Genomic DNA, 15,288 nt, shown 5'->3' on the forward strand with positions numbered 1-15,288 from the left:
GCCTCCTATTTAAAGGATCGGAAACAGAAAGTCATGGTAAACGACACTAATGGGGAACCAGTGTCCTCTACTTGGGGCACAATAAACTGTGGAGTCCCACAGGGCTCTATTCTGGGTCCTCTACTTTTCCTTATTTTCATAAATGACCTTCCAGTGTGTACAAGGGCTAAGGTAAAATTTCCTTTGTTTGCCGATGACATGACAATTCTGGTACACAATTCAACAAATACTAATCTTGAGATCACTGTAAATGCAATTTTTCAGGAGACCTTTAACTGGTTTACCTCTAATGGACTATCACTAAATTTTGAAAAAACTCAATTGATTCAATTCCATGTGTTGTTGTTGTTGTGGTCTTCAGTCCTGAGACTCATTTGATGCAGCTCTCCATGCTACTCTATCCTGTGCAAGCTTCTTCATCTCCCAAAACTTACTGCAACCTACATCCTGAATCTGCTTAGTGTATTCATCTCTTGGTCTCCCTCTACGATTTTTACCCTCCACGCTGTCCTCCAATGCTAAATTTGTGATCCCCTGATGCCTCAGAACATGTCCTACCAACTGGTCCCTTCTTCTGGTCAAGTTGAGCCACAAACTCCTCCCCAATTCTATTCAATACCTCCTCATTAGTTACATGATTTAGCCATCTAATCTTCAGCATTCTTCTGTAGCACCACATTTCGAAAGCTCCTATTCTCTTCTTGTCTAAACTGTTTATCATCCATGTTTCACTTCCATACATGGCTACACTCCATACAAATACTTTCAGAAGTGACTTCCTGACACTTAAATCTATACTCGATGTTAACAAATTTCTTTTCGGGGAAGCATTTTCCTTGCCATTATTGCTAGTCTACATTTTATATCCTCTCTACTTCGACCATCATCAGTTATTTTGCTCCCCAAATAGCAAAACTCCTTCACTACTTTAACTGTCCCATTTCCTAATCTAATTCCCTCAGCATCACCCGACTTAATTCGACTACATTCCATTATCCTTGTTTTGCTTTTGTAGATGTTCATCTTATATCCTCCTTTCAAGACACTGTCCATTCCGTTCAGCTGCTCTTCCAAGTCCTTTGCTGTCTCTGACAGAATTACAATGTCATCGGCGAACCTCAAAGTTTTTACTTCTTCTCCATGAATTTTAATACCTACTCTGAATTTTTCTTTTGTTTCCTTTACTGCTTGCTCAATATACAGATTGAATAACGTCGGGGAGAGGCTACAACCCTGTCTCACTCCCTTCCCAACCACTGCTTCCCTTTCATGCCCCTCGACTCTTACAATTGCCATCTGGTTTCTGAACAAATTGTAAATACCCTTTTGCTCCCTGAATTTTACCCCTGCCACCTTTAGAATTTGAAAGAGAATATTCCAGTCAAAAGCTTTCTCTAAGTCTACAAATGCTAGAAATGTAGGTTTGCCTTTCCTTAATCTTTCTTCTAAGATAAGTCGTAGAGTCAGTATTGCCTCATGTGTTCCAATATTTCTACGGAATCCAAACTGATCTTCGCCAAGGTCCGCTTCTACCAGTTTTTCCATTCGTCTGTAAAGAATTTGCGTCAGTATTTTGCAGCTGTGACTTATTAAACTGTTAGTTCGGTAATTTTCACATCTGTCAACACCTACTTTCTTTGGGATTGGAATTATTATATTCTTCTTGAAGTCTGAGGGTATTTCGCCTGTCTCATACATCTTGCTCACAAGATGGTAGAGTTTTGTCAGGCCGTCAGTAGTTCTAATGGAATGTTGTCTACTCCCGGGGCCTTGTTTCGACTCAGGTCTTTCAGAGCTCTGTCAGACTCTTCACGCAGTATCGTATCTCCCATTTCATCTGCATCTACATCCTCTTCCATTTCCATAATATTGTCCTCAAGTACATCACCTTTGTATAGACCCTCTATATACTCCCTCCACCTTTCTGCTTTCCCTTCTATGCTTAGAACTGGGTTTCCATCTGAGCTCGATATTCATACAAGTGGTTCTATTTTCTCCAAAGGTCTCTTTAATTTTCCTGTAGGCAGTATCTATCTTACCCCTCGTGAAATAAGCCTCTACATCCTTACATTTGTCCTCTAACCATGCCTCCTTAGCTATTTTGCACTTCCTGTCGATCACAGTTTTGAGACTTTTGTATTCCTTTTTGCCTGCTTCATTTACTGCATTTTTATATTTTCTCCTTTCATCAATGAAATTCAATATTTCTTCTGTTACCCAAGGATTTCTACTAGCCCTCGTCTTTTTACCTACTTGATCGTCTGCTGCCTTCACTACTTCATCCCTCAGAGTTACCCACTCTTCTTCTACAGTATTTCTTTCCCCCATTCGTGACAATTGTTCCCTTATGGTCTCCCTGAACCTCTGTACAGCCTCTGATTTAGTCAGTTTATCAAGGTCCCATCTCCTTAAATTCCCACCTTTTTGCAGTTTCTTCAGTTTTAATCTACAGTTCCTGGAAATGTCTTACAATTTAATACCTGGTTCCTAAATCTCTGTCTTACCATTATATAATCTATCTGATACATTCTAGTATCAATTCCATACAAGCCACAATATCAAAGGTGAGATTAATGTTAAATATAATGATGGGAATTTAGCAAGAGTGGTGTCAACAAAGTTCTTGGGTCTGCTTGTTAATAGCAATCTAAACAGGTCCTTACACGTTCCTTACCTGTATAAAAAACTAAGCTCAGCAATTTATGCTATTCGTGTGATTGCTTCCTTCAGTGATTTAAATACTTTGACAGCTACGTATTTTGGTTATTTTCATGCCCTGATGACCTATGGAATGATATTCTGGGGAAACCAGTGAAAGGCAAACAAAATCAATCCTCTTAGCCCAGAAAAGAGTCAGGATTCTGTATGGTGTCAATTACAGACATTCCTGCAGGAAACTGTTCCAAGAGCTGAGAATACTCACAACAGTATCTCAATACATTTTCTCTATCATGTGTTTCTTGTGTAAAAACCATTCCCTTTTTGAAATGAACAGCATGTATCATAACTATGACACTAGGGTAAAAAATGATCTACATCTTGCACAAAAGAATCCAAGTATGGTACAAAAAGGAGTACACTACTCTTGCATAAAAATATTTAATGCTCTCCCTCAGGCAATAAAAATGTCAGTTACCGATCCACCTACTTTTAAAGATCAACTTAAACAATATCTTCTAAGTTATACCATTTACTCACTGGACGAATTTATGTATAAGAGTATGTGAATTGATTTTGATCTATTGTAAGTATGTTCAACGTAATTTGTAACTTTTTACAAAAAACAATTCTTGTAAACATTTTTTCTATGAAATATATTATTCATTGTACAGTCTATTACTATAAACAAATGTCTATAAATCTATGTACACAACATGTTCTACATCAAAGCGATTTATCGCTAATGGGTCTACAGAACACGAATGAAATAAATAAATAAATTTCTGAGAGGGTACTGAAGAGTGTAATGAACAATTTCCTATGCAGGTGTTAGAAATGCTTGAACAATGCATGGAGGCAGTTCCAGGATCTTCTTGCTTAGTATAAATGAGCAATTTACTTCTTTATTATTTTAGAAATAAGTTACGCACGAAACCATACTGTACTTCCTGCAGGCCTCCTGCCATCTGTGCCGAGGGCACAGCGACTGGCCTCGCCAGCACCGCACGCTGCATTCGCAACTGATCGCCCTGTACGAGGAACAGTAGTGAACCTAAGAATGAGCCTTGGGGACCCCATATGTGACTTCTCCCCTTTCAGAATAATGTCCCTAGGCTACATTGTTTGAATTACTAAGTACAATGTTCTGCATTCTTTTGGTTAGACATGGCATTATCCACAGGTTGGCTGTACCATCAATCCCATAAAACTTCAATTTCTCTATAGGAATACTGTGATTCACAGTCAAATGCCTTAGGTAGGTCACAGAAAATACCAATTGTATTATTTTATTATTTAATGTTTGTAAAATTTGACGAGTGAATGTGTAAACTGCATTTTCAGTAGAGCATGTCCTCTGAAACTCAAACTGTGATTTTCTGATGATATTAGTGTTTCTCAGGTGAGATACTAATTTAAAATATATCACCTTCTCAAAAATTATGGAAAATGATGGCGGTAGTGAAACAGGTTAGTAGTTATTGACATCTCTCCTATCACCTTTGTTACATAGGGGTTTGACAATGACATATTTCAGTTTCTCTGGAAAAATGCCTCGAGTAGTGATGCATTAAGTATTTCATATAAGACTGGGCTTATTGTATGGGAACTAATCTGCATTTTTCTATTGTAAATACCGTAAAAAACAGATGAGCTTTTACTTCTGAAAGAATGTATAATTTTCTTAATTACAAAAGAGAAGTTGGTGATACAATCATATGATTAAGTTTTATGGTTGTTGCTTTTTCTATTGAACTGATGGTCCCTATAATTTCTACTAGATTTTTGAAATGACTATTGAATATATTTACTAGCTATGACTCATAATTTATAGCCCATATATTCAATTCAACAGTGGTGTTATTCTTTTTCGTGGCTGACTGTCCTGTCTCTCATTTCACTACAGTCCACATAGGCTTAAATCTATTGTTGGAAGTATCAATTTGTGGCATTACGAGTAAGTGCACGTTCCTTGACTTTTTAATAATTTTTCGTAGAAATTTTGAATAGTTTTTGTAGTGTGTGGCTACCTCAGGATCTCTATTTGTTGTTGCCAACAGACATATTTTCCCTTTTTCTTTCACAAGTTACTTTACTCCCTTTAGTGATCCACCTGGCCGTTTAATGTCCTCTGCGATTAGCTTATGCGGAAAGCTATTTTCAAATAATGATATGAATTTGTAATGGAATAGATTAAATTTTATGTTAGCATTTGGTTCATCCCAGGGCATCTCTTGTAAACTATTCCTAAAAACTGGAGTCATTAATTATTCTAACTGATTTCCACTAATGAGTATCCAAACAATAAAGCACTATGTTATTTATCCTAACTAACTGTTGATCACGATCAGAGAGAGCATCTGAATAAACAGTTACTGTCTCGCTTTGTGATTAAATGTGCATCATGATCAGAGAGAGTATTTGTTACTGAGTAAACATTTATTTTCTTGCTTTCAGCCAATAAAACATTATGAGTTAGGATTCAGTTGTTAATTACTGAGATCAAATTGTAGGTTCCAAATAATTTTTGCTTTATAAAACGTACAGTAAAGTCGCCATAGACCGATTGCTGCTCTCAGACACAAAGCACGGTAAGGAATGCAGATTCGTTAAAAACACATCAAACTTTCCCTTCAGGGATCTGTTGCAGTTACAATTAAAAATGAACTATTTTTCAGTATTAATTCACAAACACACAATTCTATGTGCTTACTTATCACTACAAAATCTGCTCATCTCAATGTTTTTGAGCTCGTGTACTGTCTTAATATGTGTAACAGTTTCTACATTTCCCATATCAGTTCTGCACGAGCAAGCTGCTAGAGTGTAATCTTTTCTATCAAAGTTGTCTAACCCAGTGGCTACTCGATGCTCAGATAGGCACAGGTAGTCTATCCCTTCAGAGCTCTCAAAATTTTCCAGATGTATAAGATGCTCTTCTACCTGACGATTCAGTTCTCTAATACTTTGACGGAATAAGCTAGCCTTATTTTTCTGTGCATTTTTAAGCATTTTGTGTATTTCTTCCGTATTTTTTCTTATTTCAAAATAGTGTGCTCAAATTACAATTCTAAGCTAAAAACCCATAATACTTCAATTTATCTAGCAGAATACTGTGATTCACACAGTCAAATGCCTTAGGTAGATCACAGAAAAGCCCTCCTGTATATTTTCTGCAAGACGTTCAGCCAGCCTGTCTTTCTCCATCTCTCAATTGCAGCAACAGGCACTGCACTCACATTAGATTTTATTTCAGTCAGCAACAGCCTCCTCAACTCAGTGTTCACACAGCTCACAGCCTAAAGACAGTGTTAACCCAGAGCTGGTCGTGACACTGTACAAACTCAAACTTTTGTGTGCAGCTCATCTCTGTCTTCATGCAGGCTGTTTCCTTTTAATAATTCTGATAATCACTTTAATGGCTGCTTTCTGAAAGTTTAGACCTGCAGTTTATATTTCAGTGTTAAACAAACCTTACTACCATAACTGAAAAATGCACTGAGCAATGTTGAATACCCGTGATGGAAGGATGTGAGGTAAGTAAATGAGGTTTTTTTATAATATTAGAAAATATTTCTTTTAATATATAAGTGGCTTATGAACAAAGGAAACAAGAATGTGTTTCCAAATGTTTTGCATATTCCTGACACAAAAGTGACTGGTGTCCATTTTTATGTAAGCAGAGTAGGTCGAGGTTTCTCGAGTAGTGGAAACTTGTGAGTTACAAACGTGAATAAAGCATAAAATATTAAAGCTGTGAGTCCAACATGCTATTTCTTGATCACTCCTTTATGCTAATTCTCTACCGTTTTCAGATGAAGTATTAGTAGTGTCCTGCTTGACCCAGTCAAGTCATTTAAATACCTGGGCATCATGTTTCAAAGTGATATGAAATGAAACAAGCATGTGAGAACTGTGGTAGGAAAGGTGAATGGACAGTTTAAGTTTACTGGCAGAATTTTAGGAAAATGTGGTTCACATTTAAAGGAGACTGCCAGAAGAAGCAGCCACTGGCTCCGAAAGCTTGCGTAAGTAAAAACCCATTTTTATGTGGGTGTTCTCTTGCTGTCGCTTGGTGGGTATATTTTTTTTATCTATCCCGTTACACTGTATTATACAAATCAGTAGTTAAAGATAATAATTAAAGTTAAACATTCAAAATGCTGTACAAATAACACCACTGGTCAGAATGACATCAAATTGCAACGGAATATTATCAGAGACGGGGGGGAAAAGTATGGCGGAAGAAAACAAATAGTGTGAAAATTGATCAATAGATGGTGCTGTGTGTGTCAGAATATGTAAATGAAAATGCCTGTCACACGGGCCATTGAAGTTGGTACAAAAATGCCGGGTACACGGCTTTTCCTCCTTTCGCATCTGCATCGTCTGCCATGACTGCCTCAATGCAGGATCGCGCTCTGCTTGTAAAGCTGTATTACAAGAATGATGACTGTGCACATGTTGCTCTGCAGAAATTCCGGACACTGAAGTGTTTGAAAAAAGGCATTGGTCCAATGACTGCCATGGATCTGGAGAAAATGAAATTGGAAAAGATTGGTAGAGGTAGGAAACAAACTGATTCGACATCCGTGGGAGCAGTGGCCACAGCAGTACAGGAGTATAGTGCACGGAGAATTGCCTGAACACTGGACATACCCGTGAGCACGGTGTGGAAAATACTACGAAGCATCTTTCTTTGTTATTCATTCAAAATTACCCATATGCGTGAGTTGCTTCCTGTTGACCTGCCAGCAAGGGAGACGTTTGCTTTAGAATTTCTTGTGCTCACAGAAGTGGACAATGACTGACCGTGGAAGATTTTGTGGACAGACGAAGCCCTGACAGGATATGTCAATACACAGAATTGTAGAATATGCGCAATGGAAAATCCACACGCATATCAACCGGTACCACATCATCCTGAAATGGTCACTGTATGGTGAGGGTTTACGGCATCACTTATCGTAGTGCCATATTTTTTTGAAGAGACAGGTGCTTCGGGTCCTGTTACCTGTACCGTCACTGGTAAGCGCTACAAGTGTCCTTTGTGCAACCACGTCATTCCAGCTCTCCGACGGCACGGACGTGCGGATGGGATCACTTTTATGCAAGATAGCGCACCTCTGCACATTGCAAATCCAGTTAAGCAGCTGCTGAAGTGCCATTTCAGAAATGCTAGAATTATCAGCCACCACTTCCCTACAGCCTGGCCGTCCCGATCACCTGACCTTAATCTGTGTGACATCTGGCTGTGGGGCTATCTGAAAGACGTTGTGTTCAGTATTCCGATTGCAAACATGGATCCACTGAAGGCACACATTGTGCAACACATTCTGAACATGACCCCAGAAACATTTCGATCGATTGGGGAACGTGCTCTTTCTCAATTTCAACTTTTTGCAGAAAACTGTGGACAGCGTAGTGAACATGTTTTGTGCCAGTCACACGGAAATTAATAATCTGATCTGATTTTGATTGATGCTTTTTATGTGGCTTTAGGACTCAGGATAATTAAAAACCAATGTGATTGACGCTTTTTACACAGTTTTTCGCCTCAGGACAATTAAAAACCAATGTGAGTAATGTTTTTTATGAGGTTTTTGGCCTCAGGCCAATTAAAAATCGATTTTCCCATCCAATGTGATACAACCTTGCCGTGGTGAATCTTGTCGTAACTAACAGTATCACACCTGTACACCCATGCACACTGGGTAGTACAGTTTGTTTAACATCAAACATACACCTCAGGCATCGTTGTATGATTCATTTATTATCTGTAGTCGACCACTACTAATTTTGAAGCTTACAGCACCATTTATTGCTACATTTTGTAGCTATTTATTTTTCTTGTAACATACGTTTTCCCCCTTCTCCGATAATATTCCGTTTCAATTTGACATCATTCTGACCAGTGTTGTTATTTCTACAGTGGTTTGAAAGTTTAACTTTAATTATCATCACCCTGTATTTTCCAGTGCGAAAAGTCTACAAGAATCAGTTGTGAAGATTAGAGAGACATGATCAAATATAATAAATAAAGCTAGCCCAATGTTCTCCCTCTCTCTTTCTCTCCATGTGTGTGTGTGTGTGTGTGTGTGTGTGTGTGTGTGTGTGTGTGTGTGTGTGTTTGAATTATACAAGACTGAGGAAAAAAACAACAAATCAGGTATACCAACACCAAAACTTTCCATTACCATATCTGTGCGTGCAAAAATTTAAATCCAGATTTAGGAACTTCACTGTCTCCCCTTCCCTCCTTCAAAAATAGACCACTTCAAATCAATGTTGGGACCATTCTTTCAACATCACTACAGTTGAGTTCTACCATTATCACCATCATCGTCGTCATTATAACAATAATATTTCACTGTTCAAGGACATCAGTGTACACAAGAGAGTGTCACACAAGTAAAGTATATTAAAACTAATACAGTTCCTACTGTGAGGCAAGAATGAATGACAATGAGGAGAGAGTTCTCTAGGCACAGTGTGCGCCTCGGCACTCACCGGCACTCCCTGCTGCAGCAGCCTCTCGGCTCGGGCAGCGGGACCGCCTAGCTCCGAGGAGGCGAGCGAGGACGAGGAGAGGGAGCACCGCGGGCTGGACGAGAGCGGCCCCGGCCCCCGCACTCCCGTACCGCCGCTGCTCGGCCCCAGCAGGTGGTAGCCGGATGCCCGCCCGCTGTCCAGGCTCGCAGTGCTGTGGCGCGACCCGGAGCCCGACCCGGAACCCGAAGAACCCGGACTGTCTCTCCCGGGACTCTGCAACGTGTGCTCCAAATTACCATTCTCCGAACAGCACGACACTACTTATATATTTAGGTTAACACCCTAGGAGGCTCATTAAGAGTAGCTCTACATAATTTCTCTGTATTCTAATAAAAACATTTCATTGTTTTCCTCTAATTTTTTAAAAGAAATTGCCAAATTTACCAAGCCAAGTTAGCCTCCTCCTCCTCATTATTACTACTATTATTATTTTAAAAAGAAGAAAATGATTCATTCGTAGGAATTGCAGTCTTTATCTTACCTGTGTCATATCAATTCCTTGATCTTCCTGAAGAGACATCTGGTGGTAGTAGGCTGCACTCTTGCCAGAATGCATTAACTGTGTGTACTGAACACCCTGCAGATGTCACAAAAAACACAACTACAGTCATATTTGTCGAAATTTCAGCAAATGAAACAGTACAATTTAATGATACCTTTGAAGTAAATAATTGGTTGTCATATGCTCTGAATTATTCATGAAAGTGAATACTGAGCTGTGAATAAGCTGTTACATGATATTTGTGTGTTCTACTTCTCTCTCAACAACAGCAGTATAACATTTTTATACTGTCATAAGTGTACTTTGGCACATAAATATATATCATTTAACTTCAGCTGCAATCTGCTCTCATGAAACGTTGTTGGTCAGAAATGTAAATGTGTTGGAACTAGTTTATATCAAATGTGACTCACCTGTGGACCTGGGAATGTGAAGGCGGGGTACGAGAACTGTGCTCCGGGTGATTTTCCTGTCAGTTCGTATACTTCACTATGGTCACATGCCTCTGAAAATAAAGATTCTAATTAGAAACAGTTAAACTTAATTAGAAATAGCTATCGGTACATCGAAATAAAATCATCTGAAACACACTGGGTGAAAGAGTAGTGACACACACGAAAAATACTGTTCAGTCATTAAATTTTTGATTAAGATACCCACACTGTGGTTGTTTTCAAGTTTAATGAAGTCAGAGACTGTCACAAATAAATCTTTGTCAAAAATATACACACACACACACACACACAGAGCTCATTTTGTGTGTTAGAGTGTGTGTGTGTGTGTGTGTGTGTGTGTGTGTGTGTGTGTCATCTATCTTTGATGAAGGCCTTACTGGTTAAAAGCTTTATTTGTGACAGTCTTTTTGTAGTGCCTATCTGCGATTCAGCATATGGTGACTGGCAACTTTCCTTTTCATAATACTGCTACATTCCATCCTGGATTTTCCATTGATTAAATGAACTTTGAAGAATACTAATACTGTGGCTTACACATGTGAGCAAATAATGTTTCATTTCATAAAGGAACAATTATTATTTTTGGTAATGGCTAACTATGGAAAACACCTCATCTACACGACAGTTCACTGAATGATTTCTTCCTGCAGAATGTGTTGTGACTGCTTGCACATTCGTCAATGTGGGGAACCTGAAGTACTTCCTCTCATTATTTATTCAAACATACGCATTACATCTACATAAATACTCCTTTTAAGTACTGTGAAGTGCACGGCAGTGAGTACCAGTTATTAGAGCTTTTTCCTGTTACATTCACATATGGAATACAGGGGGAATCATTGCTTAAACTGCTCTGTGTGTGCTATAATTAATTTAATTTTTTCTTTGCTTTCGCTACGGGAGTGATGCGTAGGGAGGTTGTGGTATATTCCTGGATTCGTCATTTAAAACCACCTTCTTTGCATATGTTCAATATCTCTTGTTAGGCCTATTTGTTATGTAAGCAATCTCCTCTGCACCCTGACTGCAACTGGTTAACTGAAGACTGCCATCCATTTACCTGTAACAGCGTCTATCCGAATAGTCAATTTTATATCCCTCATAATTCATTGATAATGTAGCCATAAGATACTACATTTTTTGGTTTTACGAAGTACACAATTTTACATTTTTGAACATTTAAAACAAGTTGCCAATCTTTTCACCACTTCCAAGTTTTATGAAGATCTGACTGAATATTTGTGCAGTTTTTTAAGACAGTGGTTCATTATAAATGACAGATTCATGTGTAAAAAGTCTGAGGTTGCTATTATTGTTGTTTGGAAGGCCATTAATATTTGAGAACATAAATAGCAAGGGTCTTAACATATTTTCCTACGGCACATCTCAAGTTGCTTCTACGTGTGCCAACGAGTCTCCGTGCTTGATAACAGAGTGTGTCCTATTTCCTTTGTGACTGGAAATCCTTAGTCCAGTGATTTGACTCACCATATGATCGTACTTTTGACAATAAGCGTAGGTGTGGTACTGAGTCAAATGCATTTTGGAAGTTAAAAAATACTGCATTTATTCAGCTGCCTTGATCTGTGGCTTTCTTATCATTTGAAAAAAAAGTACAAGTGGGTTTCAAACTATCAGTGTTTTCAGAATCCATGCTGGTTGGCATAGAGGAAGTCTTCTGTTTGAGACACCTCAGGATTTTACAAGAAACAGATGTACAGGTAGTTTTGTGAATCGTGCCTGGTACTCTTCTTGTAGACGGCTGTAACCTGTGCTTCCTTCCAACAACTGGGAGCTGCTTTATCTTTGAGAGATATATAGAATATTATTGTTAAAGACAGGGCTAATTCAACCGCAAATCCGTTGTGAAATCTGATAGGGATACCATCGGGTCCTGGAACCTTGTTCAGTTTTAGTGATTTCAGCTGTTTCTCAACACCACTGACACTAATATCTATACCACTGATCTTTGGAGTGATGCGAGAATTAAAAAGGAAGAATACTTTTGAATTTCCTTTTGTAAAGGAACATTTGAAAACAGAGTTAAGCATTCCTGCTTTTGTTTTGCTGCCCTCAATTTCAGTTCCTGTCTCGTCCATGAGAGTTCGACAACTAACTTAGCTGCCACTAACAGCCTTTATATATGACCATTATTTTTTAAGTTTTCTGAGAGATCTGGATAATATTAGTCACTGAAGGTTTCATGCATTGCCCTCTTGACAACCAAATGTGTTTAATTCAGCATATCTCTATGCGTAGTAGTATGTTTTGTGCAGTAGTCTTCATTTATTAAGCATTTGCTTTACCGTGACTGTATACAGGGTGGTCCATTGATCGTGACCGGGTCAAATATCTCACGAAATAAGCGTCAAACGAAAAAACTACAAAGAACGATACTTGTCTAGCTTGAAGGGGGGAAACCAGATGGCGCTATGGTTGGCCCGCTAGATGGCGCTGTCATAGGTCACACGGATATCAACTGCGTTTTTTAAAATAGGAACCCCCATTTTTATTACATATTTGTGTAGTACGTAAAGAAATATGAATGTTTCAGTTGGACCACTTTTTTCGCTTTGTGATAGATGGCGCTGTAATAGTCACAAACATATGGCTCACAATTTTAGACGAACAGTTGGTAACAGGTAGGTTTTTTAAATTAAAGTACAGAACGTAGGTACGTTTGAATATTTTATTTCGGTTGTTCCAATGTGATATATCATATCATTTCTGAAAACGCATGCTGTTATAGCGTGATTACCTGTAAATACCACATTAATACAATAAATGCTCAAAATGATGTCCGTCAACCTCAATGCATTTGGCAATACGTGTAACGACATTCCTCTCAACAGCGAGTAGTTCGCCTTCCGTAATGTTCGCACATACATTGACAATGCGCTGACGCATGTTGTCAGGCGTTGTCAGTGGATCACGATAGCAAATATCCTTCAACTTTCCCCACAGAAAGAAATCCGGGGACGTCAGATCCGGTGAACGTGCGGGCCATAGCATGGGGCTTCGACGACCAATCCACCTGTCACGAAATATGCTATTCAATACCGCTTTAACCGCACGCGACCGAGCGAGGTGGCGCAGTGGTTAGACACTGGACTCGCATTCGGGAGGACGACGGTTCAAGCCCGCGTCCGGCCATCCTGATTTACGTTTTCCGTGATTTCCCTAAATCACTCCAGGGAAATGCCGGGATGGTTCCTCTGAAAGGGCACAGCCGACTTCCTTCCCTAATCCGGTGAGACCGATGACTTCGCTGTCTGGTCTCTTTCCCCCAAACAACCCAACCCAACCGCACGCGAGCTATGAGCCGGACATCCATCATGTTGGAAGTACATCGCCATTCTGTCATGGAGTGAAACATCTAGTAGTAACATCGGTAGGACATTACGTAGGAAATCAGTATACATTGCACCATTTAGATTGCCATTGATAAAATGGGGGCCAATTATCCTTCCTCCCATAATACCGCACCATACGTTAACCCGCCAAGGTCGCCGATGTTCCACTTGTCGCAGCCATCGTGGATTTTCCGTTGCCCAATAGCGCATATTATGCCGATTTACGTTACCGCTGTTGGTGAATGACGCTTCGTCGCTAAATAGAGCGCGGGCAAAAAATCTGTCATCGTCCCGTAATTTCTCTTGTGCCCAGTGGCAGAACTGTACACGAAGTTCAAAGTCATCGCCATGCAATTCCTGGTGCATAGAAATACGGTACGGGTGCAATCGATGTTGATGTAGCATTCTCAACACCGACGTTTTTGAGATTCCCGATTCTGGCGCAATTTGTCTGCTACCGATGTGCGGATTAGCCACGACAGCAGCTGAAACACCTACTTGGGCATCATCATTTGTTGCAGGTTGTGGTTGATGTTTCACATGTGGCTGAACACTTCCTGTTTCCTTAAATAACACAACTATCCGGCGAACGGTCCGGACACTTGGATGATGTCGTCCAGGATACCGTGCAGCAAACACAGCACACGGCCGTTGGGCATTTTGATCAGAATTGCCATACATCAACACGATATCGATGCTTACCGCAATTGGTAAACGGTCCATTTTAACACGAAGCAAATACCGTCCGCACTGATGGAATGTTACGTGATACCACGTACTTATACGTTTGTGAGTATTACAGCGCCATCTATCACAAAGCGAAAAAAGTGGTCCAACTAAAACATTCATATTTCTTTACGTACTACACGAATACGTAATAAAAAAATGGGAGCTCCTACTTAAAAAAAAAAAAAAAACACAGTTGATATCCGTTTGACCTATTGCAGCGCCACCTAGCGGGCCAACCATAGCGCCATCTGGTTTCCCCCTTCAAGCTAGACGAGTTTCGTTCTTTGTAGTTTTTTCGTTTGACGCTTATTTCGTGAGATATTTTGGCCCGGTCACGGTCAATGGACCACCCTGTATAATGGAGGATCCCTCGGATCATGACCTGTTCTACTGCATACATATCAATCAGCTTCATGTTCAAATAGTCTTTCGAACTTCTTTCATTCTTCTACTTTCTCCTGTCCTGAGCTAAATGTATCAAGTTCCAAACTAAGATATTACATCTTGATTATCCAGTATGCCGAACATTTGGATCCTTCTGCTTGTTTTAGTTGCCATTTGCACTTTGGTAATCAGTTACTAGAAGTGCATCATTTGTCGCTGATACCATTTTGAATGAGAACATTCAAAAAGAGGTCACATCTATTCCGGCGTAAATGCAAAAGCCGGCACGGCAGGCGAGAAGGTTAGAGCAGAGTGGGCTGTGAAGAAGCCGACAGCCAACTGCACGCGGAAAACCTGACGGCAGCGCCCGCGCCCTCCACACGAAGAGCACGTAAAAGCCACCGCCTACAGTAGTTGAAGGCGACTTCCTCAGCGGCATCAAGAATGGGCACTAGTATAGCAGCGACCTACCAACTGTATTCCTTCACTTGTACTGGATTTGTATATACTGAAGGGATTTCTTGTTTGTCCGTCGCCCTTTGCTCGCGACATATCTGTATATCACTGGGATCATTTCCTTTTGTAATAAACTTCATTAATACGATTTGCTCGAATTGTTGTCTGGCGATCCGAGAAAGCAGAATCACCAGTAAAG

At 39.8% G+C, this 15,288-nt stretch overlaps 1 protein-coding gene across 6 annotated transcripts in view; it reads right to left on the bottom strand.

The window, feature by feature from the left end:
• LOC126456761 (caskin-2) overlaps positions 1-15,288 on the bottom strand; it is a 960,013-nt gene that overhangs the window by 38,296 nt on the left and 906,429 nt on the right. For all 6 annotated transcript variants that reach the window (XM_050092514.1, XM_050092516.1, XM_050092517.1 and 3 more), the window contains 3 exons: positions 10,126-10,217; positions 9,692-9,787; positions 9,169-9,423 (listed from right to left, as the gene is read on the bottom strand). In XM_050092514.1, the coding sequence (XP_049948471.1) occupies positions 9,169-9,423; positions 9,692-9,787; positions 10,126-10,217 (443 nt within the window). The remainder of the gene's footprint in view (positions 1-9,168; positions 9,424-9,691; positions 9,788-10,125; positions 10,218-15,288) is intronic.

The sequence above is a fragment of the Schistocerca serialis genome, chromosome 2, assembly GCF_023864345.2.
Source record: "Schistocerca serialis cubense isolate TAMUIC-IGC-003099 chromosome 2, iqSchSeri2.2, whole genome shotgun sequence".
NCBI lineage: Eukaryota > Metazoa > Arthropoda > Insecta > Orthoptera > Acrididae > Schistocerca > Schistocerca serialis.